This window comes from Protopterus annectens, chromosome 6.part1 (genome assembly GCF_019279795.1).
Source record: "Protopterus annectens isolate FY-2018-M chromosome 6.part1, PAN1.0, whole genome shotgun sequence".
NCBI lineage: Eukaryota > Metazoa > Chordata > Ceratodontiformes > Protopteridae > Protopterus > Protopterus annectens.
In genome coordinates this window covers 121678237-121702078 of record NC_056738.1, presented here as the reverse complement: position 1 = coordinate 121702078, position 23842 = coordinate 121678237, and the positions used below count along the sequence as shown (strand labels likewise).

At 38.7% G+C, this 23842-nt stretch overlaps 1 protein-coding gene across 1 annotated transcript in view; it reads left to right on the top strand.

The window, feature by feature from the left end:
* The window catches only part of CDCA7 (cell division cycle associated 7), a gene marked incomplete in the record, with an annotated part of 60973 nt that overhangs the window by 14510 nt on the left and 22621 nt on the right, over nucleotides 1-23842 (top strand). The window contains 5 exon segments of the mRNA XM_044075550.1: nucleotides 7094-7390; nucleotides 7714-7788; nucleotides 12922-13107; nucleotides 17278-17424; nucleotides 20406-20555. Coding sequence (XP_043931485.1) covers nucleotides 7094-7390; nucleotides 7714-7788; nucleotides 12922-13107; nucleotides 17278-17424; nucleotides 20406-20555 — 855 coding nt within the window.

Below are 23842 nucleotides of genomic sequence, written 5' to 3'. Positions count from 1 at the left end.
TATATATATATATATATATATATATATATATATATATATATATATATATATATATATATATATATATATATATATATATATATATATATATTAGTGTGTGGATATAGGTATGTAGAGAGAGATTGTAGATATCTAGTTATATATGATATATTTATATATATTATATTATAGTATATGTATTGTGTGTATTAAATATATATAAATTTATATATATGTTTACATGTATATTCATGTATATATATATGTATTGTATGTGTATATGTGTAATATATGTTTGTGTGTGTGTGTATAGATATAGATGTGGAGAGATGGATGTGGAGAGATGGATATGTGTAGGGCCAGAATATAATACAGCCATTTGCCATTCATTTCTGTGAAGGAAAAACCCTTTTTAGCTGTATTGGAGGTGTTGTTGAAGGAGGGTTATTTGCCTATGTGCTGATGCTGCCAAATGGCAAAATAGGCACAGTTTTGATGGGTTTCATAGAGGTATATGTAAGGAACATCTTGGATCATGAATAATTTTATTTAGTAGTGGTAAAAGGAGTAGAGTTAATTATTGCATCGATGAGTGATGCCAGAGAAGCACAGGGTTTTATTTGTGGACTGACTTATAGAAATTGCAGTGAGTGTTGGAAGCTGTCTAACTCGTTCACTCCAGAGCATCTCAGAAAAAGCTGACTGCTTAATTCCACCATAGGAACAACAGTGCAGCCTGAGCTAGTTTTCATTTCTAATACCATTCAGAAAACAAATGTTCATAACTCTTTTTATAAGAGCTAGACTAAAAATGTAAATGTGAAAGTTGTTCAGCCGACACTGCCCAGTTAGTGTTGATGGTGCATATCAGTCATTCTTAAATATTTTTCAAGGAATGCTGATATTGTGCATGTTCATATTTTTTGCCTTTTTGGAAAAGCAAAGCACAATATCTTGGTCAATGTACCATGTAGACCCATACAATTTGTATTTAATTTGTTTGTATGAAATATCATATCAGAATATTAGTCAGATGCATTTAGTAGTTTTTAGACATTTTTGTATTCTAAAAGTTTTATTTATTTATATTTGTATTTATATTAGTTTTGTACTAGTATGGTTGACAGGTGGTTTATGACTATGAAATACCTTTATGTGCAGTACTCGTATCACTTCCTGTTGGCGCCAAAAAAAGCTTAAATTTGGTGATGTAATAACTGAAGTTTTTTTTTGGTGAAAGCACTTAACTAGCTTGTTTGCTTGTTCTTTTCTACCAGTTTTTCCTTTTTGCCATCAGTTTGTCTGTTAGTTTGGAGTTGTCCGCTTTATTATTTTACGTTACGTTAAAACACGTTTGATGCACAGCTTGGTTATAGCGTTTATTTCCTTATTGGTAGAGGCACTTATCTGCTTTCTCGCAGAAATACTCATTTTCAGTTGTCGTTGTACTTGTTGGAGTAGGTTTTCCCTTCAAGCCAGAAAATATGGCCAAGTCCTAACATCAGTGGCCACTCTATCAACTTTTCCACTCTGTTAGCATCCTAGCTTATATCGTTATGTTCTAATGGGCAATCGGTAAACAAAACACCTGCGGAAACTTGACTATAAACAGCAAAATTGAGCCTTTAGCTGTCGAATCATAATACAGTCTTCGCAACATAAGCATAAACACCATACAGTTAGTAGCTTAAAATCAAATGGGAGGCGTAAAACACAAAAGGAAACAAAAACACTGAGATCATAACCAATAGTTACAGAACTCATTACAACAAGCAAACAATCAACCATTCCTGTGGAACGCAATATAAGAACACATGAACCATCCTTTACTATTAGACATACATAGGCCTGTTTAGGAACAGCTTCCACATGAAGCAGTTCCCTGTCCCAACCACATTACTGTGCTGCAGCCACTCACTGTCGTCTTAGAAGCTTAGGAGGCCCTAATACAGTATCCATTGATGGATAGGGCTGATATCTGTTTTGGGAGTTGACCGTAGGCGCAGATTCTGCTATTAGTCTGTGTCCTCAACTGACCCCCTCCCACTCCTGGTACATCTAGGGGAAAATGTGTCCTAAGGTTAAAAATTGCCACAGATTAGTGACTGTACTTTTATTTTTTATTTATTTATTTTACATTTGTTAACCGGGCTAGTCCAACTGGATACATGTCCATTTTCAGACTTTGACTTTGAGACAGATCAGTTGTTAGAAAAGTAACGTTTTATGGGGAGAGACTACACATGAACAAAATATGCATTTCTTCTGTATGCAAGTGATAACGAGCTAAAAGGAAGGCATTTTTGATGCGATAAGCAGGGAGGGGGACATTATACCCTAGCAAGTTGCCTTGGACAAGTTTATTGGCAGTCAGTAACCTGTTTCTGCAAGATGTGGATGGCAACTATAGTAAAAGCATGGAAAAACAACCACAATGTCCTATAAAAGACAAATGCATATAAAAACAGAGGGCTGTTGGTACTTGCTACTAGCAACTTTAGCAAATTAATGCAACGCTCCCCCAAACCCTGACCTGACCCTGATCATAAACCATAACAGAAGAAAAAATGTACACTTTTAAAGCATAACTCACACCAAAGAAACTAATTTAGCATTCGTGTACAGTACCTTTTAGTGGTTCCGTACCCATAGGAAATGAGACCGATTAGCAAAGTTCCTGAACTTTGGTAAGCAATTTTTTTTTAAACTAAAGGCTGTCCATTGCTAAAAAAAACTAATGAAGGGAAAAAAATTGGGGGTGGGGATGTTACGCAAGTGGTGGCTTGGATTGCAAGAATCTGATTGGCTGCCACCATTTGCTTTATCAAAAAGTTCTTAACCGGATTTTCAGATAAAAGTTGAATGTGACCTTAATATAAAAACGTGCTGAATTGTAACTACACAAGGTAAATTACAAGTTACTATTTCAGCATGTTTTACATTGTTTATCCACTACAGTTTCTCATGCTTGTGGAAGGCACTCTGGGGTAACAGCTTGCAAATTTTTTTTTAGGTTTGTGTTTAGTCTGGTATCATATAACTGATTTATTTGCAGTTAAAAGTATTCACGTCTCCTTGCTCCTTTATCGGTTTAAAACTTTAGTGGCTACAGCTAGTAGCTGTAATAGTTTCCCATCCACCCTCTCTATTGTCTTCTTGTTATACTTGGTGGCTTTGCAGTTGCCTGCCCATACTGTATATTTAATCTGGGACATTCCTCCTAGTCTAGTGTCATTAGTTCATTCCACCTAATAGAGAGAACATTTGAGAAGGCCAACCCATTTAGATTCTTAACCTTAAATTATCTTCTGTTCCAGCTTTCTCCTTTTCCACTTTACTTAATTTTTTTAAGCTAGTTTCCCTCCTTTCCTGTAACTAGTCCAGTCCAGGTACAGATTTTGCTGGATCCAGGACTGTTTGTAAGTTCCTGAGCCCCCCAACCCTGTCTGTGTTGGAGGGAAGCCTGCTGGCTTATCAGTGGGAGTGGTAAGCACTAGGTAATGTATCTACCACATAAGGAGTGGTTTCTGGCCCAGAAATTGTAGTTATTGGCAGTTTGGGCAGTTTTTCCATCTCTCTCAACTTTCCGGTCTAAAAGCCCGCTTTTTGTGCTTGTTTCCCACCTTTCCTGTAATTGGTCTAGTCCAGACGCAGACTAAAGCTTCTGAGCAGTGCCAGTCTGCTCTTCAATTTTTCCCTTAGATCTACCAGTTTTCTCCTCTCCTGCACTTATACTAGCTTATTAGTCTAGCACTTTACCAGACTTCCTGTAGCAGTTATTGTAGCACACAAGTGCTATCAGCACTAAACATTCTACAAGGAAACAGATCCAGTGCTTATTATCAATGCCAACCCCTCCAGGAATGTCTAAAGGTCAGTTCCCTGTGCTTTCTCCTATTAACCTGGTGAACTTGGGCACCCTGAGGCAGTGTACCCCACTGCCTTATGTACACTGACAACCCTCTCCTCTTACCTTACAGCACTCGAGACTTGCGAGAGATGCACTTGTATATCCAAATTGGACTTTAGCCAAGACCGAATAGCCGGTCAAGAGAAGGTCAACACTTGCACCACACCACATGGAACACAGCTCTCCAGAACACACACCAGCACTGCCTTTACATAAAAACACAAACCACACACCCTCATCACATAGGTTCTCAATAAAAATCTACTCGAGCAGCAGAGACCTCCAAGGCAGAAATGCACTCTACCACTACTACACTAATCACAAGAGACAATTCTCCTCTCCTAAATAGTTTGCCACTCAGCCAAAGCCCCCAAGGCAATACATCATGCCCAACACACTAGTTATAGGTGACTCGATAGTGAGGCACACTGGTGTCCGACTCACTAGGTTGAATAAGAAGAAAGGAACAGTCAGCTGCATGTCAGGTGCTAGGATTTGCCACATAACGCATGCCTCACGTCCCTCAACAACAGGTACAAATATGACTTATTGTACATGTGGATGTGAATGACCTGAGATGTACCTCCCTGGACTACATGAAGAGACATGGAGGAGCTCTCTGATTATGTAGCCCAGGTGGGTATGACCCTCTCCCTGAGCACCATCCTGCCATCGCCCAGAATGATGCACAGTACAAGCAGAAAATGATTTCAACAATTCTGCTATCATTCTAAGGGGATCCAGTATTATCTGTCTGCCTGGGATGACATTGACAAACCTCGATGGTTTGCCAGAGATGGGCTGCATCTGTCACCCCTGGGCTTCTGGATACTGGCCAAGGCTCTTGCCTTTTTTAGGCGGTGTTCCAAAGACCAAATTACTGCCGTAACAGCTATAAACAAATGCAGTTTGTATGCTGCTCAATGCTAAAAGTCTTAAATCTCAAAATGCACTTTCTCAAAGTACTCCTTAAAATGGAGAACATCAACATTTGTGCTATAACAGAGACCTAGGACCTCTTTATCTGGCATTAAACATGTGTATGCCAGCTGAACTATACATGTGCCTTTTTTTTTTCTCTCCTTTAAAAAATTTAGGAAGGAAGCTTCAAGGCTTGGATTTACATTCTCTTGAAATATTGCTGGATTTGCATGTTGCAATAGCAATACGCTGAGGGTAATCTTTAAGTGATAAAACTGAGAAAATTCGCCAAAAGCAGCTGTTTTCATGTCTGAATTTCTAAGCCCTCATTCCTGACATGGAAGCCTTAAGTCTGACCTTTTCAACATGGCATCTACACCTTGTCAAACAAGGGTGAGACAGACTTTGTTCTTTAATGGGAATGAGGCAGTAAGACCTTAAATGGGGAAACTGCAGGATTGTGATATGGTCTCTTGAGTGGAGGTGTCTGCCTGTGCAGTCCACCTTCCCAAAATGTACAATATGGTATGTTCACTCTTCCCCTTTCAGTGATCAAGCAGTGTGTCACTACAGTGTGAGTGGGCTATTTCCTGATTAGATTTTACTTTCTGCGAGCAGTGACAAGTTGTAGATGCCTTTCAGTATGCCCACCCCTAAACAGAGTTGTCAGCATTGTTTGTGAATGGCTGTCTACCTTGCATGGTAGTCGTGGCTTGTAGTGTTGATTTGTAGATCTCATGTTATCTTTTCTTTAATGGAACTTTCTCTGTAGCAGAATCTTCCATGTCATCCTGTGGTAACTTGAGCCTGCATTGCTGGTTTCTGAACTTACCCTGTAGTTCTGCACCTGTCGGAACCTTTCTTTACTGTCTGAATCTTTTTTTGGAAGTCCTTTAGGATATGCATTTAAAATAGCAGTTTTTCAAAAGGTGTGCCATGTATATTTGAGATGCCATTTCAACCTCTTTGCACTAACTGATTTCCAGAGCTCTCTTTGTTTGTCCATATGGGTTAATCTAGAGGCTGTTGGTATCCTTGTGCCTTTTTAAATGCCTTACTTAATTCCTTCTCCTAACATAGTCCAGAACCTATATTTCTTCCTCTGGAACTGAATTTTGAACTGGTACTGATGCTGCCTCCTTTTTGAGACCATGAGCTTGGTAGACCTGAAAGATTTGTCTCGATGTTCTATTGTCACTGCAGTAAACTTTGAATATAGGATTGAGTTTTTCTTTCTAATGACCCTTGATTTGTAAGTTGTGTCTTCGTTTAAAAAAAGTGTATTCCTTCACCTCTATCCCAGTTTGATATTCAGAGATTCATTCCTAAAATTACCTGAAACAGATATTTGAAAGTGTGGAAAAATCTGAACATTTTGCACTTCATGGATGTCCATAAGTGGTTGGAAAAGCTTCCTCCTCCCTTTTGAAAGTATGGGTGTGTGGCAGGAAACCTATGTAACAGTACTGTCTAAATTGGAGAATCTGCATTTTTGGCCATTTTAAAGTATGTAGCCAGATAACTTGTTCTGTAAGGACAGGTAAGTTTTTAATCTCATGTCATATTTACAGAAGTCATACCTTGGCTACCTAAACATTTCTCAACATCTCTTAGCATACTGAACAAAGTAATAGTGGTTTTGTAGGTTTGTCAGGCTAGTGCTGTGGTGTAACTTGAAGGAATTATACTCCTTGTGGATTTTTTTTTACTGCTTATTCTGCTTTTAGTACTGTCCTGCTACAAGCACATCTTAAAGTATGAGAGTTGTTTTCCTGCAGACTGTACTCTTGTAACAGGACATTTTGCAATCCCTCTTAGGATGTGCTGCCTCTCCTTTCTGCATCAGGCCTTTTACATCCTTGGACAACTTTAAAACAGAGTTTAGCCTTTCATTTGGATGCATGTTTTTTTTTTTTTTTTTTTTTTCAGAACACGGATTTAAAAAAAATGCAGGACTGCTTGCTTACTGATGCATTGGCAGATGCTGGAAGTCTGGGTCATTTCTGAGAAACATTGGAGTTGGTTCTTTTGTTTATGGTGGAAATTCATAGCTAAATACTTCAGTATGATACTTGTTGACTGCCATGAGAAATAGTTATCCTTGATTCTTGAGGCTCCAACTAGAGCATATCCTGATATTTCAGTGAGTGCTCATCTAGCGCATTAAACATGTAAATGCATGCAACTGAGATTTCATGCCTTATTTTTAGTATAAACAATCTTTTATTTCAGTTTTGATTCTTTATGTAAAGATGCATAAGCAGTTTATTCATTGTTTGACAGAGTCTCGATTCCAGTACAAAGGAAGATGATGAAATGGATCATAAATGTCAAGCAAGACGAAATAAACGTCCAGTTACCTTGCGGGTGGCTTTGAGATTCCCAACAAAAAATTCAAGTGGAAAAAAAGATGAAAAAACACCAAGCAGACTGCCAACACGAAATTCAAAAAAACTGCCACAGGCAGAAGCACCAAAGCTGGAAAAAGATGCAGAGTCTGACTGTGACTCTGATCAAGAAGAAAAGGGTGAAAGGTTCCTGGAGAAAAGGGCACTGAATATTAAAGAGAACAAAGCAATGGTTAGTAGAAGTTCAAGGTTAATCACCCACCTAGGAATTTCCCCCCTCCATTTTTTTTTTTTTTTATTATTTTTTTAAGGGGTGATGGTTGTGAGGAAGTATTTACTCGTCAGTGTTTTAACAAGCTGTGAAAAAAATATATAAACATGAATAGTTTGTCAAGAATGGTAAATGTGAAGGGTTATAAATTAATGCTTCCTCTCTCTTATTTTAGCTTGCCAAACTTATGGCAGAATTAAAGAACATTCCAGGGATTTTTGAATAGTTTGTCAAGAATGGTAAATGTGAAGGGTTATAAATTAATGCTTCCTCTCTCATTTTAGCTTGCCAAACTTATGGCAGAATTAAAGAACATTCCAGGGATTTTTGGCAGATCTCCGCTATCTAACACTCCACCTGTAAGTAGGATTATCTGTCAGTATTTATGTTCAGTTTCACTTCTGTAATCACACAGCTAATGTTAAATTTATTAATCTAGTTTTTCCTAAAAAGTAGAGCCTGAGGTACTGTCTTAAGTTCATGTAGGAATATGGATACTGCTTTTTGAGATGAGACCTCCACCCTCCCCATCAGAGTTCCTTTGACATGTCTGATTGTCATGCACACATTTACTAACAAAATATTTGTATGGTAAATTTTATTTAGTAAATTAGTTGTATGATGCATTACTTTGTAAACTGTCATCATTTAGACCTCCTTTTTGAGCCTTTCATTTGCAAAATAAACTGAAAAAACTGTGCCAGGAGCAGTCAATTTTCCCAGCAATGAGTTAGACTTTCAGGGATCCTATAATGGTGGATGAAAACGGTCTCTCAAATAAAATTAGGGTGTGGCCACATGATGCCATACTGAGTGCTTGGATAGCGAAGCCACATTGCTATGTTATACTGGTCAACTCATAAGCTGTGACAATGTCACATGGTGCAGTATTGATCTATTCTGAATCTTTTTTTTTTTTTTTTTTTTTCCCTGTCCTGACCATTTTTCATTGGTATAGGGCCAGTTCTCTAACCCCATATTCCCCATGTACCATTGTTCAACAGCGCTGAAAGTGGGGTAAACCTGCCTTTTAATAAGCAGGCATGTATTTCCAGTACTGTTGCTGGGAAGAACAAACTTTGTTGATTTTACTTTAACTCTTCAGAGGCACCGCTCGCTGCTTTCCACTATTTGTTTCGACATGAATGTAGTGGTGTTTGCAGCTTTGCCATCTTTCCTATAGGCTGCTTGTTACCAGCTTAGTCTTTGCTGTTTGATAGCCATATCACCTAGACTAAATTTGAATTGTTGGGATGTGAGCACACCTCTTTTATAGCAGTGAATTGGGTGTTAAGGTTTTTTCCTGGTAGTTTCCCCAGGTTTCTCCAAAGCAAAGTTGTCTTTGATTCACTGCTGTGATAAAGCCAATAAAAAAGGGCAGCATTACTGAGCCCTGGTTTAGAAGATAGACTGTAAAGCTTGTGGAGAAGTTTAGTCTTTTGCCAGCTCAAGTTATTCTTTAACTCACACTCTGTTTGAATAACCCACTGTTTTTAGACAACACAGAAATCTAAAGCAGTTTCTCAAGTAGATATGACTTCAGATTGAATCATTGACAACAACCTTAACAGCAGCTCTGTTGTCGGTGTTGAGCTTGCAGATTATGCAGTTGTGTATCATCCTACCTAAGGGAGCAAGTGTTTCCCATGGAACATGTCAAAAAGAGAATGGGGTTACTTTTCACTTGAGTAAACTTTTCTTCAAAAAATGCCATTTTTGATTTTTATCATATGAATTTTTATCATATGAATTATCATGACCAGATTCCCTAAAGTCGGTATGAATACCAACTCAGCACTCCCCCATTAAAGGCTTTGACTAGTGGAACTAACTTGGTATAAATTAAATTAAATTTGGCTAAACCATGGCAGTGTTTTAAATTCTCTTAAATGTTTTGTGCTCTATAAGCTGTTTGTGACCGTTCCTACTGAAGATCCTTGGATTAGCTTTATTTTTTCTTTTCTTACTTTGCTCATCTATTAAAAGGCTCATAAGGAGATTGCCTAGTAAAATGCTGCAAGGGTATCTTCTCCATAAGCTGTAAAAGAGAATCTATGGCTGACTTTAATTTTTTTTATTCCAGATGTGTTAGTGCATACCTCTCAACTTGGAAACATCAAAAATCTAGACAAAAGCCCATGAAAAATGGGTATAATTCTGTACACTGGTACATAATTATGTAACCCTGCCCACTCTGGGATTGTGGGATATCAACTTTCAAACGCAAACTGAAGAACAGACAACCAAAATATGGCCCCAGAGTCCCCCTGCAGCCATTCCAGTGTCCCATTAATTGGCTGTCGCCCCATTTACCATAAGCACTGTAATGTGCATACTACTACTACAATGATTATTTGGATTTTAGTTTACATTTTATAAGCACAAGCACTAATAGACATCCGCTAAACAAAGCAATAAAGTCTCACAATGAAAATAGAGTTGGTATTAACCCTGCCCTTTAAACTGAAACAGCAGTAAAATCCATCTGGCCAGTGGAAGTTTGGCTGTTTTTGAATCCTAGGCCCCTTGCACATGAAGCATACATGTGTTCTTTGATACAACTTCCTGACTGTATTAAATTGTATTCCTTGTATAATACAGCACATTTGTTGGGAGTGCATTTTAAGTTTATTGTTTTGAACATTTTTCCAGTAAGCAATGAAACAGTGCATGAACCAATAATTACAAAACTGCCCAATTCAGAACATTTCTATCATAAAAGTTTACTCAAACTTCTACAGTCCACCAGTATCAGTAAATGTGCGCAATTTCTGCAGAAGTAAAAAATCTAAATAATTCCACGTTACAGATATGTAACTAATGAAGAGGTTGCTGTCGGCAAACAACTTTTTTATATTTCATTGTTTCGTCTAAAACTAAAGTGGCTGTTGCCCTTTAAGAATAAATTGAAGAATAAATTGCCTATGTTACACTAAAAAAATAGGGAGTGGATGGCAAACAGTTCAGTTACTGGTATCTCTGCCAAAGGAGGACATTCTCAGGACTGCAGCATTCAACCCCTTACAACACAGTACAGTATCCACAATCCGTCTACATACTAGAACCCACAGCCTTCTGCAGCAAAAGCAAGTATACTACCTGTTGTGCTACTAGCCATGCAAGCAGACTTTGCATAAGCAGCAATAAACTTCTCTTTCCCTGAAGAACTATACAGCACAAGAAATCAGGAAAAAGACGAGGCCCAAAACCGAGCACACATTTTAAACATTGTTTGTATAATCTTAGAAACTTGCTGGAATAAAATGCGTTTCCTGAGATTGAAACTTAAATGGCTGTCATGGCTGTCATTATTTAGTGAATTCAGTTCTCACTGTTTTGCCAGAAAACCATAAATTTTATTTAACATTTGTTTACTGGGAAAGTCTGACTTGGAACAAAGCCATTTTTCGGCAGATGCCTGGGGAGAAGCACTCCAGACTGATGCCTTTGTATTGTGGGAGGAAACTGGAGCACCCAGAGGAAACTTACACAAACACGGAGGACAAGCAAACTCTGCACAGAAGGCACTTCATCCAAGAATCGAACCAGAGAACCTCCTGCTGTGAGGCAACAACACTACCACTGCACCATCCAAAGAGGGACATATTTTACATGCATACACACACACTCTGTAACTCGCTCACTCTTTTAACTGTTCTGTACATGCACAAGAATGAAGCAGCAATGATATTAAACAGTATGGTTCTACACTCGATGCTGCTTCCTTCTTTGCATTTTGTTTGCAGCATTTAGACCCTAATGGTTCCGTGCATGCAAAGAGCCAGTTACCGCACAAGAACAAAGCAGCAGCACTCTAAATGCAGTCTATAATGCATGACAAATAATTTACCTGGAGGACTCTGCAAAATTTAAATTCTGCTGCTTGCCATTGCTGTAGTCCAGCAGGCAGTATCATCATGCATGCCCCTACAGGTTGGTGATGCATGGTGACATTTTAAAGTGGTAATAAGGAAATTAAGGGGGGCACTTTTTTTTCTTTTTTTTTTCAATAAAGAGAGCTCTTTGAAATGTTCTGGCTGCTGATATGAAACTACTTGCATACCAGAAAGTATAATTAGAGATTTCATAGAAGCAAATGTTTGGTCTGAATATGATGGAGCTATTTCCTAAGGGTTAGTACTGCATAAAGAAGCTATTTCAAACTTTGAAATTCAGTTAAATCTTTGCTAAAATGTAGCACTATACCCCATCCTTGACAATAATGTTACCCATCTTTGGATTGGTCTTCACTCTTCTCCAAATGCGGTCAGAGCTTTTTTTTTTCCCTTTGTCTTAAACAGCATTTTTCAAAGGTGTTTCCCTTACACTATCTGAAAGGAAAAGTGTGATTCCCAGAGATTTTTCCTTTGTCCAAATTTTCCAGCTCATTTTTCCTGGTATCGTATGGCTTTTGTCTTCAAAAGCTGGAATCCATTTCTGTTTGCTTCTGCCCCCTCCCTTGGCCTTTGTTACATAATGGGTAAATGTGTTGTAGGGTTCCCATTTTAAGTGCGAGTCCCATAATTGCAACTTTTTTCATATGTAAAAAGAACAGTTGCCGGGGAATATCAAAATTTGGATGCAAAGATGAGAGCCAGTTCTTAATTGGGGGGGGGGGGCGGCACAGTCCAACCTGTTGTAGGAAGTATGCCTGCAAGCAGTGTAGGGCATTGCCAGTCTGTCTAGCAGATGTCTTTTAACATGTGTAAGGAAGGTGGTACATCATTGAAAACTCTGGTGCAAAAGGATGCGCATGCTGTGCAGAGGAAGCATCCCAGCTTTTAAAAAAGGATGTGCATGCTGTGCAGAGGAACCATCCCAGCTTTTAAAAAAGGATGTGCATGCTGTGCAGAGGAAGCATCCCAGCTTTTAAAAAAGGATGCTGTAAGGCAGCAACACTCGCCACATGAAAGAAATAAAAATAATAAAAGGCCAGGCACATATTTCAGTTTAATGCTGGGGGTAAGTCATTCCTAAAAGTGGTACACTGGTAATATATTTGGCTGCATCTCTTTCCTGTCTGGACATTTTAGAGGATATCTGCATTCATCTCTTTCTGGGCTGAATATGTCAAGTGCCAGTTGTTTGAAAGCCAACACAATAAAATGGCCAGCTGTGCCAGTGACTGTGCTTTAAAATTAATTGCAGATATGCATATATTTAAGGTTCATATTGAACTGAAGTTAAATGCAAGTTTTCAGTCTTTTAGATAGCTAGGGTTAAAGGTGCAATATCATGGGCACCTCCAATACCATTTTAATAAATTTGTTTTGCTTTTGACTCCCCACAACTATATGAATCTCTAAAGGGAGATTTCAACTATATGAATCTCTAAAGGGAGATTTCTAGAGACTGAGCCATGTACTTCCAGTTCTAGCAACCTCTGCTCACTAGCTAGATGAAAATAGTAGTTTCCTGTGTTTTAGTCACTTTTTATTCTGATGTTTTATTGAAGCTTTACATTGATAGTGATAGCTTAATTTTTTTTCTAGAAACCAAGACGGCCATCAGGAAAGTTTATAGAAGGCAGTCTCAGAAAAAACCCAGAACGAACATCCAGGCCTCACACAAGGTCCCAGTCGTTAATTGATGGGCCTCCTACTCCACCACCTGAGGAGGATGAAGATGACAAGTACAGCTTGGTTAGAAAACGAAAGTTTACAGATGAAGACTCTGAGGTAAATGTGGATTAATCAGTGTTTGTATAAAAAAATAAATAAATAAAACTGCTAAAATTTAAAATTCTAAACTGCAAACACATTTAGTTGTAGCACTGAAAATAATGCAACACATTTTAAGCTGCATATTACTGGAGTTAAAAACTGAGCCGTGGTTTGTCTTAAATGGTCTGGCATTATGGTATACAGATTATAGTATGAAAACAGACTAGTCCTAAAACTGAGATACAGATTGTATATAAAGGTGCCTGTCTGTTTTGGTGTGCGTGTATCTGTGTCGATGTGCATCTCTGTGTGTAGATGCATAAATAGAATATCTTGGCAGTTTCTGTAATTGTTTGCACTTGTCTAAATTTTGGGGGTCTTTTAATGTGCAAGGTGCTTAGGGTTCTCTGTACAGTATCCAGGGTGACATACAGTGAACAGATATCAGAAGTTGGGAAATAGTTTTGAGAGTCTCAGATATACAGCAGTTCAGCAACTCATTGTACTCAGTGTTGCCAATTGTTTTACCTGTCATGTGTTTACTAGTTTGTCCTTTAAACTGGTAAACACTAATGCAGTTTCAGTTTTCATAATGATGGTATGTAGTCATTAACCCATGAAATGTAAGTGGGCTGAGTATTCAAAAGAATCTGCTTTTTGAGGTTGTCTGGATTGTTGTGGTTTATTAATGCTTTTATGTTTTGTTTTCATTCTTCACTCAAGTCTCGCGATTCTTTGTAATACTGTGCTTGCTTGCATTGTTGCAGACATGATGCCGCATAACTACTTTCTACTGGAAATATTTTTTTTAATATTTTGCAGTAAATTAGTTTTTTTATATGTTGTGATATGATGAAAGTTGTGTATTTAAATAACAAAATTGAAATGGCATTCGACTCTGCTTAATTTTTCCATGTAAAATTAAAGATAAGCAGAATTGATATTGTGCCTTGTGTTTATTTTGGATGACTTCTCCCAGTTTCCTAACATAGGGTGAATTTTCTATAACTCACTAATCACTTTTGAGCAAGTCTTAAACGCCATCCTAGTGAGATTTTATTTTTTTGTAAATAGCTCTATGGGGCATGATATTGTGCCAGGGTGTTTCAAAATGGATTCATGCAGAGGAATGGAGAACAGTTGTTGTCTTACCCCTTCATAACGGTGGCTCCAACACTGATCCCAGTAACTATAGACTAATGAGCCTTACTAGCCTTGTCTCTAAGAAAATGAGATGCATCATTAATGACTTCATAAGCAAAGGTATTTGTAACCTAATGGCAAATACCTTTACTATCCCACACTTGGGTTTTATTGTTGGAACCCAACAAGTCACACTCTCTCCACTAAATGGCTCGCTGCCAGTGGGATCCAACCAAGATTCTGCACTGGAGCACTCCTGCGAGGTTCATCTGTCCAGTATCCAAATCTTTTGTCAAGCTTCTGGCTGACCAAACCTGTGCAGTCCACCTATTGTAAACTCTCTCCAGAGGACACTACCAGATATTTCAAGAAGGTCTAGCACATATACTTCCAACCCCAGCTTGGAAGATGGAACAAAACCACGCAATGCAATAAAAGGAATGTTTATTGAAAAAAATAATTGATGCACTTTTGTCTTGAGTGTAACCAAGACTTCATCAGAATCTAGTTAATCAAATAACTGCCCTTATTTAAATCTCATTCATATATTACGTCGCGTGTTAAATCTCTTGTCAATAAGTAAAAAGCACATTAATCGACCTTAAAGCTCCCACAAAACATTTCAGTATTTTCATGCAATGAATAAAATTGCTAAATACACTATTTTTAAATTTAAAAGTCTATAAAACATCTGAAAAACTTGCATCCATATCCAAACTTATTCCAAATACATGATCTCTTCCCCAGAAAACAAAAGTTTTTATGAAATTTACACCAAGTAAGATCTCCATTTCAAAAATTTCAAAATACTAGTTGTATATAATCATTCAGACCAGGGTACATATGGGTGTTGAGCCTAATCTGCGATATTTTTTTGCCTCTAATCAATCCATGGGGCGACCTCTGTTTTGTGTTTTTGTAAATAGTGTCAATTCGGTGGTGGTGCTGCGGTAATGTTGTCGCCTCACAGGTTGCCTGTTCGATTCTCAGAGCGTCTTCTGTGTAGCGACATGCATGAATGGGCATTCCTTCGTTGAAGGTTGTGCATTAGGCCCGGCAAGCCAGTAAGTAAAACTCTACTGCCAATCATTAGCGGACCGAGTTCCGCTGTGGCGACCCTTAACCGGGAAAAGCCGAAAGACACAAACAAATGTCAATTCCATATCTGGGAAAATTCAAAATGTGTTTTAAAGCATTATTATGTTGCTTATGGTTGTTCATAAATGTGGTCTCTAAATCTCCACTGGTTCTTACCACACAAAAACAATAGTCTTGACATTGTGCAATATAAACCAAGCCCACAGAATTACATAAGTTTTTATGTATTTCCTGCTAACTAGTTTCTTTCCTGAAAATATATTTACATTGCCGGCAAGAGCCACACTTTTTTGGAGCTGATTACCAAGGGTACATAAACGTTGTTTTTCATATATTTTTTGATGGATTTCCCCTTCCTGAAAACAATTTTGGGTTGCTTACCCAATACTTCAAGAACACCATCAAAATAAATATCCTGATCCAAAGTAAAAGTTCTGACAGACTAATAGACAAGCTCGTCAGTACTTTTTTGGGAAGCAAAAACAGTGTCTGGCTCAACATTTTGCCCATACCTTAAAAGTGGTTGATATTATATCATCCCACTTACTCCTTACCTCTTGAAAAGGTCCCCTAGCATAAAACATATATCTGCTAACTTGGTGCCTTCCTTCAAAAAAGCTTCATTTTCCAAAATCGTCCAGGCCAATCTCACATGCTGTGTATTGTGGGATGTACCATATTGATTATTCTCCCCCACTTCATTGTAATTCTCCCCTCGGTCACTAGGTACTGGGTATGCACACCCTTTTTGATATAAAGTCCATCTCATTCAAGTTTCTTTTCCTTATGGGCCAGAGGAGGACATAACCAATTTTTATTGATTTATTGTAATTTTTTTTTAAGTTGTAACATGACTTAGTATGAATGAGAATTAAATTAGGGAAGTTATTTGATTAACTAGATTCTGATGAAGTCTTGGTTGCACTCAAGATGAAAGCGCTTTATTTGTTTTTTCCAATAAAACATTCCTTTCAGTCCATTGTCTTTTTTCCATCTTCCAAGTTGGTGTTGAACGTAGACGTATATTAGCCCGATTCCAGGACAATGGTCTAAGCCTAAATGCTAAAGGGTGCAGCTTTGTAATTTTCGAAACATGTGCAGCCCTCTCCTTACCATGTAGTAGACAACCCCATTACTTACTAGGGACGAGAGCACTTCTGTAGTTCTCGAACCACCTTGTCTCTATAGTTACGAGAAAATCCTACTTTGCTCAGCTAATGATGATGCGTTCTCTGGTTCCAAGGATGTTATCCCTTTTCTTCCCTTATTAGGTCATTAAGTATAATACTCCCTTCACAATGCATCTTGAACAAACTTACAAAGACACCAGTGTTTCCACCAGTTTAAAAAAAAAAAAAGGCCTAATTTCTGTGCCCTGGGCTAAATGTATTACTGCAGGAAGCTGAGAATAGACAGAGCATTACGACTTCTGCCTAGCTCACAAGGCTGCAATGACCCTGTTTTGTGTTGCCTTGTACATATTCGCAAAATATAGAACATGACGACAAAGCAGTACTAGTAGCCCTAAACATCCAATGCAACATAAATAGAACTTACTGAGAGAGATTCCTCTCCTAGATAATTCTCCTGAAATTGAGCCCCCCCCCCCATATTAAACAAAGGAGCTCCTTAACCCTGGTCGAATGCTGCATTGGTGTGATTTGATGTGAAACACGAATGACCCCCTCCTCCCCTCAGCCCTCGTTAGAAAGTGGTAGCTTGTTGCTGGTGTAACTTCGCAAGTATTTAACTTGCGCTTAAGGTCTGCATTTGATGCTGAGTATTAGGTTGTTTTACCGGTGTGTGTATGCAGTAGTGAGAGGCATTTGCATGTTTGTGAGGTGCAGTGAAAGGAATGAAAAGGTTTGCACATTTTTAAAAAAAAAAAAAAAAAAAAAAAAAAAAAGATAGCGAGAGACTTCAAATTTGTGTATTTTCTTGCAGAATGAAACTCCAGTGCCTCGAAGAGTTCGAACAAGTACGGGTGCCCTGACTCTTCCTCATATAATACGTCCAGCTGAAGAAATTACAGAGGAAGAGCTGGATAACATATGTGTAAATGTTCGAGAAAAGGTCTACAACAGAACTACGGTGAGTAATTGCCAAATTTGAATAATTTATTCTCTGAAAATGGTAAAAATTGTAAACCTGATCATGAAAGTCATCTGTAGTTGGATAATCTGATATTTTCTGTAGTTCCCAGGTCAATCTTGTATCTATGCTTGCTTGCCATGTACTCCAGACAAGAAGAGTGTGCCTAGCTTGTATACCTTTCAGTTCTTATTTGCACAGTTTGTGTCTTGATCCTGACATGCAGTGAGGGGGAAATATTTGTACTTACTGCCCACAAAGTATAAGTCATTGCAATGTTTTTGTGGCTGCTATGTAGTGAAGAGGGTCTACTTCATTGAAGTGACCTTGGCCAGTTTCCTTAAATTAGTTTGGCTGCAAGTGTCTCTGTTAAACATGAAAATAAAATACTTTTACATACCACTAGATGTTCCCAGATGGTTGAGTTATACTGTCAGAAATGTAGGCGTTTGATCTTCTGATATGTGAAGAGTAGAGAAGGCTGGCTTGTAAAAAAAAACACTTTGCCAAAATAGTTTGGGTACATGGTGCAGATATTACCACATGCATAGAAGGTCTTGTCAGCTTGAAGGGGGGGGGGACTTACAGGATACTGTTAACTTGGTCATTAACTATTGCTTCAGTTTTGCTACTCATTCCTTTAGTTTTTGTGGAGTATGGAGACACATTTTTTTTCAAGTCCCCCATGTAGTATTAAATGACATTGCAGCCCCATGCTCTGTTTTAAGATATTCTGCTTAATGTTGCCCAGTGTTGGGGGGGGGGGGGGACAATAAGTATGCTTACTATTTAACTGTGTAGACCATCTAGGCACAATTCTCTTTTCAGGGTGACCTGGGGAGCAGTGTTAAATTAAGTAGCTTGCTCAGTCGCACAGTAGGCAAATAAAGGATGAACAAATCAAACTCTGAACTACAAGCTGAAGCTCATTAGCAGCTCGTAGTCTAATCCCCTGTTATACTTTTGCCAGATTTATAAACTTATAAACTTAAGTCTCTTCAGAGAAATGCGTGCATCTGTATGCATTCAGATCCAGCTGTGTGCACCTGATAGCTTGGATGGTCTAATGAGAATGTAATAAATTCTTCCATATTTTTCTAATAAATTCTTCCATATTTTTGTGCTGCTGTTCTCTACTGGTTTCCCAATATAACTTTCTGTGCAGCTAGTCCGTTAAACCCACAGCAGTATGAAGGGATGGTCACAAAAAGAAGAGCAAGGGTACAAGGCAACACTTTAATTTAATTCATGATTGCAGTAGAATAGGGTTTAGTAGTGGTGCTATAAACACAGTGCTAATCAATGTAGAAGTCGTACTGTGGGCATGAATGAGCTAACTAGTCTTTTTTTCCTGGTGCAGAAACCAGTGGAAAAAGGGCACTTTTTGTATTGAATGTGTGCCACCAGCTCTGGTTTTACCTGAAAAGGTTCATGAGTTCAGAAAGCCAAAAACGGCTGATATACAAGTGGCTACAGGCAGGCTGCAGCTTTTAGTAGTTAAGAAACCCTTTCTAAGTGTATTGTGGTCTACACTGTGTTTTGCCTTTAGGTGGCAGTCAGGATTGTCATCACTGGATATTTGTGCCATGGCGACTTGCAGGTTATTTTAAATGTTCAAAAGGTGCATTATTTCCTTTGACTGCAGTAGTTAGGCTTCCTGTGGTGCAGTAGTTAGGCTTCCTGTGGTGCAGTGCTATAGGCTGTGCAGTCTAAAATTTTAATTTTGTGACTTTTTGGCTGTAGCTTCCTGGAGTTAAATAGCACTGTGAGGTTCTTCCCAGTGGACTTCAATAGCTGCTAATGGGTGTACTCTCCATACGAGTATCTGGACTCTGAAATGGGTCCTTAATTTCTTCCTGCCTTCCTTCCCACCTTCCCTCAGTCTTTGAAGTGTCTCTCCATCTGATGGTTGATTCTGATCTTGTAGTTTGCAGTCACCCAGTTTTTGTTTTTTTTTGGGGGGGGGGGGTTAAAATGGTAGATACAGGTCTAAACACATCTCTTAAGGAAGCACTTTATGTAGTAATGCATACTTGCAGGAAGAAGGCATACCTCCTAATTCAGGAGGAGGACCAGAAACAATTTAGAGGTTTGCAGGAGACAAAATCTCGACAGTTAATTCAATGCAGAGGCCTCCCTTGTCCAATACACTGTGTTAGTGAATGCTTGCAATTTAAATACAGAAAAATTAAAGTAAGTCAGTAGAAAATTTTAAGAACCGTAACTAAGCCGAAACACTACCACCCTATTCCAGAAAAGTTTTTTTAATGAGCTTTCAACTTTGGATTTATTTTTTAAATGCATTTGTTGCACCATTGTTCTCTTGCCGCATGTTCTTGAAATATAAATGTGGTAAGAGCAAAGCTCCATCTAACTTCCCCAGTGCAAGAAAAATGGCAAAGCTGAAATGCGATGGCAGGTAGTTTGATCTCCCTAAAGAAGAAAATTCATACCTCCTCATCTATTATGCTTCAGAAAATCATTTGATATTTAGTCCATTCTGATTTAGATCATGTCTTACGGAAATGAAATTTATGTATAATCGTACTAAAACAGTTACAAATTCTTTTCACCCTTCATTTCCCTTTGTTTTAACTCCAAAACCCTTCAGCATTTTATTTAAAAGTTCATATGTAGCATCTACTGCAAAAAAAAAACAAAACAAGTTGTGAACTTAACTTTGAAATGTTGCCTTTTGAAATGACATGTTACGCAGACAGAGTTCCAAGTTGAGATGACTGACTTGTTAAAAATACTAGAAAGTGTTTGCACCTTATGGTTTGTTTTATGTTGCTGAACTCTGCTTCTCCAGGTAGGCATGAGTTGTATCCTTCTATTACATTTATGCTACTGGGGCACATATTGACTAACTCACTTGAAATTTTCTGGGCTAACACTGGTGTATTTATTTGTGTTCATAGCATTCAGTAATTTGTTTATAACTAGTGTTAAAAAGGTTTGTTCATTTTTAATATACATAGGGTTCTACTTGCCACCAGTGTCGTCAGAAGACAATCGACACAAAAACAAACTGCCGCAATCCAGACTGCATTGGGGTTAGAGGACAGTTCTGTGGTCCATGTCTCCGTAATAGATATGGAGAAGATGTTAAAACCGCATTGCTTGATCCTGTAAGTAGCACTTCCAAGCAGATTGTAAAGATTTTACCTTGCATTGAAATACCTTTTACATACAGAATGGTGTAAACTATTTTATATCTCATCTGGCTTAATTTGGCTACAAACGTGCCACTTATTCTATATCCTCCGTGATGAAGCAAATTTTAAGCAGGTTGTTTTGTCTCAAATTGCAGTCACTTTAATACTTAAATGATTGATTTGTTCAGAAGGCCGATGATTCATTTACAGCATGCCATCACTAAGGTGATGTGCAGTTGGTAGTATACGTTTTTTGTGCATAAGTAGTTGTGTATTCATTGTGAGGAAATGGTAGACCCCACCATGAAAACTGATAGGAAGCCAGTTAGAATTCTAGGCAATTTGAGTCTTGTTGATCTTTCCAGTTAGTGCCATGTTGCATTATATTCTGGTACTGTAATTTTCTTGTCATTTTTAGACTGTTGCCGCCTAGCTTTGGCTACTTGGCCAAGGAACACAACCTAATTTTGTACGGTGGGCATATTGCACACTTTTAATTCCAAAACAAATTTGGGCTTTGTATTCAGTTATGGAAATCATTGGGTTTTGTATCCAGTTATGGAAATCATTGATGTGTTCAAAAGTTTTCCTGTAGGAAGAGCAACTGATAACTGCCTAAGCAGTAATCTGTTAGTCTTTAACCAGATGGATGTAATACATTTGTGCCACATTAGGTATTGAGGTAGGGAAAATAAACAACTAAAATGTATATATTTTCGATGACCACTAGTGTGATGGCACTAGACTGCGGTAGTGGTGCTGCGGTAGCGTTGTCGCCTCACAGTAAGACGTTGTTATGTTCAATTCTCAGCTAGAGCATCTTCTGTGTGGAGACGAGTGAATGGGCGTACCTTCGTTGAAGGTTGTGCGTTAAAGCTGGCAACTCTGCACATAAAAATCTGCCAGTCATTAGCGGACCGGAGTTCTGCTGTGGCAACCCCTAACCAGGAAAAGCCAAAAGACGACAACAACAACTAGTGTGATGGTACTGTGGGAAGCCACAGTCTCCACAATGCGTTACCCACCGTACCAAGAGGTTTCACAAAGTGTCTAACTCCAGCTACAGCTCATTGAGGCTACAGGGTATCCACATTTTTCCATAGTTAGATGACTTGCAGATTCAGTTTGTGTCAGGAATCTCTCTTGGTGAGAGATCTCTTATGCAAGCTGAGATTCCAAAAGAGCGCTGAAAATGTCTAACTCCTTCACACAGGATTGTGTTCCTGGGATGTCAACTAGACACTTCAGTTCAGAGAGCTTTTTTTGCACAGGCAAAATGGATAATTAGATCAGTTTCCAAGGTGTTACTGGGGAGCAGTTTTAGGAGGAATAAAAGTGCAGGGGGGTGTGGGCACCAAGGACAGATGCATGCATGTAAATGTCAAAGCAATGCTTTTTGTCAAGGCACTCTATTCTGAGCCATCTTTGGTCCCAGAGATCTCAAATGGTTGCAGACAATACCACAGTTGTGTGGTACCAACAAACAAGGAGAAACAATGTCATACCATCCTTGTAGACTAGCCATGTTGGGTTGGAATATAGATTCACAGCAGTCTCACTGTACAGAACTCCTACATTCCATCAGAGGAAAATTATTTGGCAGACTCCCTGAGCAGGTCCAGGGTGGACCCTCATGAGTGGAAACCCCTTGGGGGGGGGGGGGGTATTCCATCTTTGGGGAGCTCAAGTAGACCAGTTTGCCTCTTCTGTGAACAATCAACTGGCAAGATCTTGGCCATGGAAGACTGACAATTCCTTTCCATGGACAGGAATGTTCCTGTGTGCTTTTCCACTCTTCACAAATATCTGGGGTACTTCTGAAGATTCAGAAAGAATCCCCAAAGATGTGACTGCCTTCTGGCTCATGCAACCATCATTCTCAATCCTTTTGAAAGTGAAGAGAGGCAGTTACCACAAGTTTCCTCACTGACTGGATCTACTCACACAAACACCTACACCCTGTCATCAATCATATTCAATTGACTGATTGATAGGGTCTTAATTTTAGCTCCCTGTTTACGAAGGAGCAGCAGGTACTAATGGCAAGAAAGCTTGCTAGTAGAAAATCTTATTAGCAAATGGAAAAGGTTTTCTAGTTTCTGCCAACATAACCGCCCTTTCAGGGCTAGTTCTCAGGTTTTGCAGTATGTTTGTGAGTTACACTCCTATGGCCCTTTGTTATTACTCTATCAAGGTTTTACCAGCTGTTTCAGCTTGTCTGTCCACATATCCCTGTCTTTCAATGGAGTCTCATGTCAAAATGTTCTTAAAATGGGTTTTGCATAAGAGGCCTTCAAGAAAATTGGTGGCCTGTGTTGAAGCTAACACTTCCTCCATTTGAACTAGCATTTCTGGCTGATTTTGAGGTTTTTTACTGATTGCTGTGATCTCTGCAAGAAGTGTTTTGAGTTGCAAGCTCTATGGGGAATCACGGTCTCATTTTCTTTAGTGATACTATTTTTTGAACTAATACTTCAATAAAAAAGTGGTATCCAAGTTTACTTTAAGCCAAGTTTACTTTAAGCCAAGTTTACTTTAAGCCAAGTTTACTTTAAGCCAAGTTTACTTTAAGCCAAGTTTACTTTAAGCCAAGTTTACTTTAAGCCAAACCTAACAGTCTCCCTGTTTTCTTTCCTGAACATAAACGTGAGAGAGAGGATGCTCCATATCTTGGGTGTCCACAGACAACTGATACGGTCTTGACAGAACTAAAAGGTCTTTGTCTTTATATCAGTTAATTTCTTGTGAAGGTGAGAAGTGGGGACGAAACAGATTCACAAATGGTCTGCCTTTTGTTGCACTGTGTTCCAGGCAGGGTCAAGGTTCACTCCACCAGAGCCTTGACCTCTATGGCTTTTTGGAAAGGTTTTGAGTCTAGAACCTGCTATCTGATCCTGTCAACATACTTTTACAAAGCACTTGATTCCTTAAGTCCAGATCATGATTTGCCAAGACCATTCTCCAAGGGCTCCCTGCATGAACTGCCATAAAAAGCACTCAGTGAATTCTGTAAATGATTATGGGTAGCCCAGTGTTGAAACGGCCCAATTCAGTGGGGAAGTCTGCAAAGCTGTAGATGAATGTTTGTCATGGAGTGCTGAGATTATGCTTGGGGGCAGGTAGCTTGATGACCCCTTCTTAGTGTGAATCTGTTTTTAAATTTGGGTTTCAGACTAGGGACTAATAGCAGCCAGTACCTGCCTTTAAACAGCAGTTGCAGAAACAGCTTCATTTCTACCCATTATCTATGCCTTTGCTGG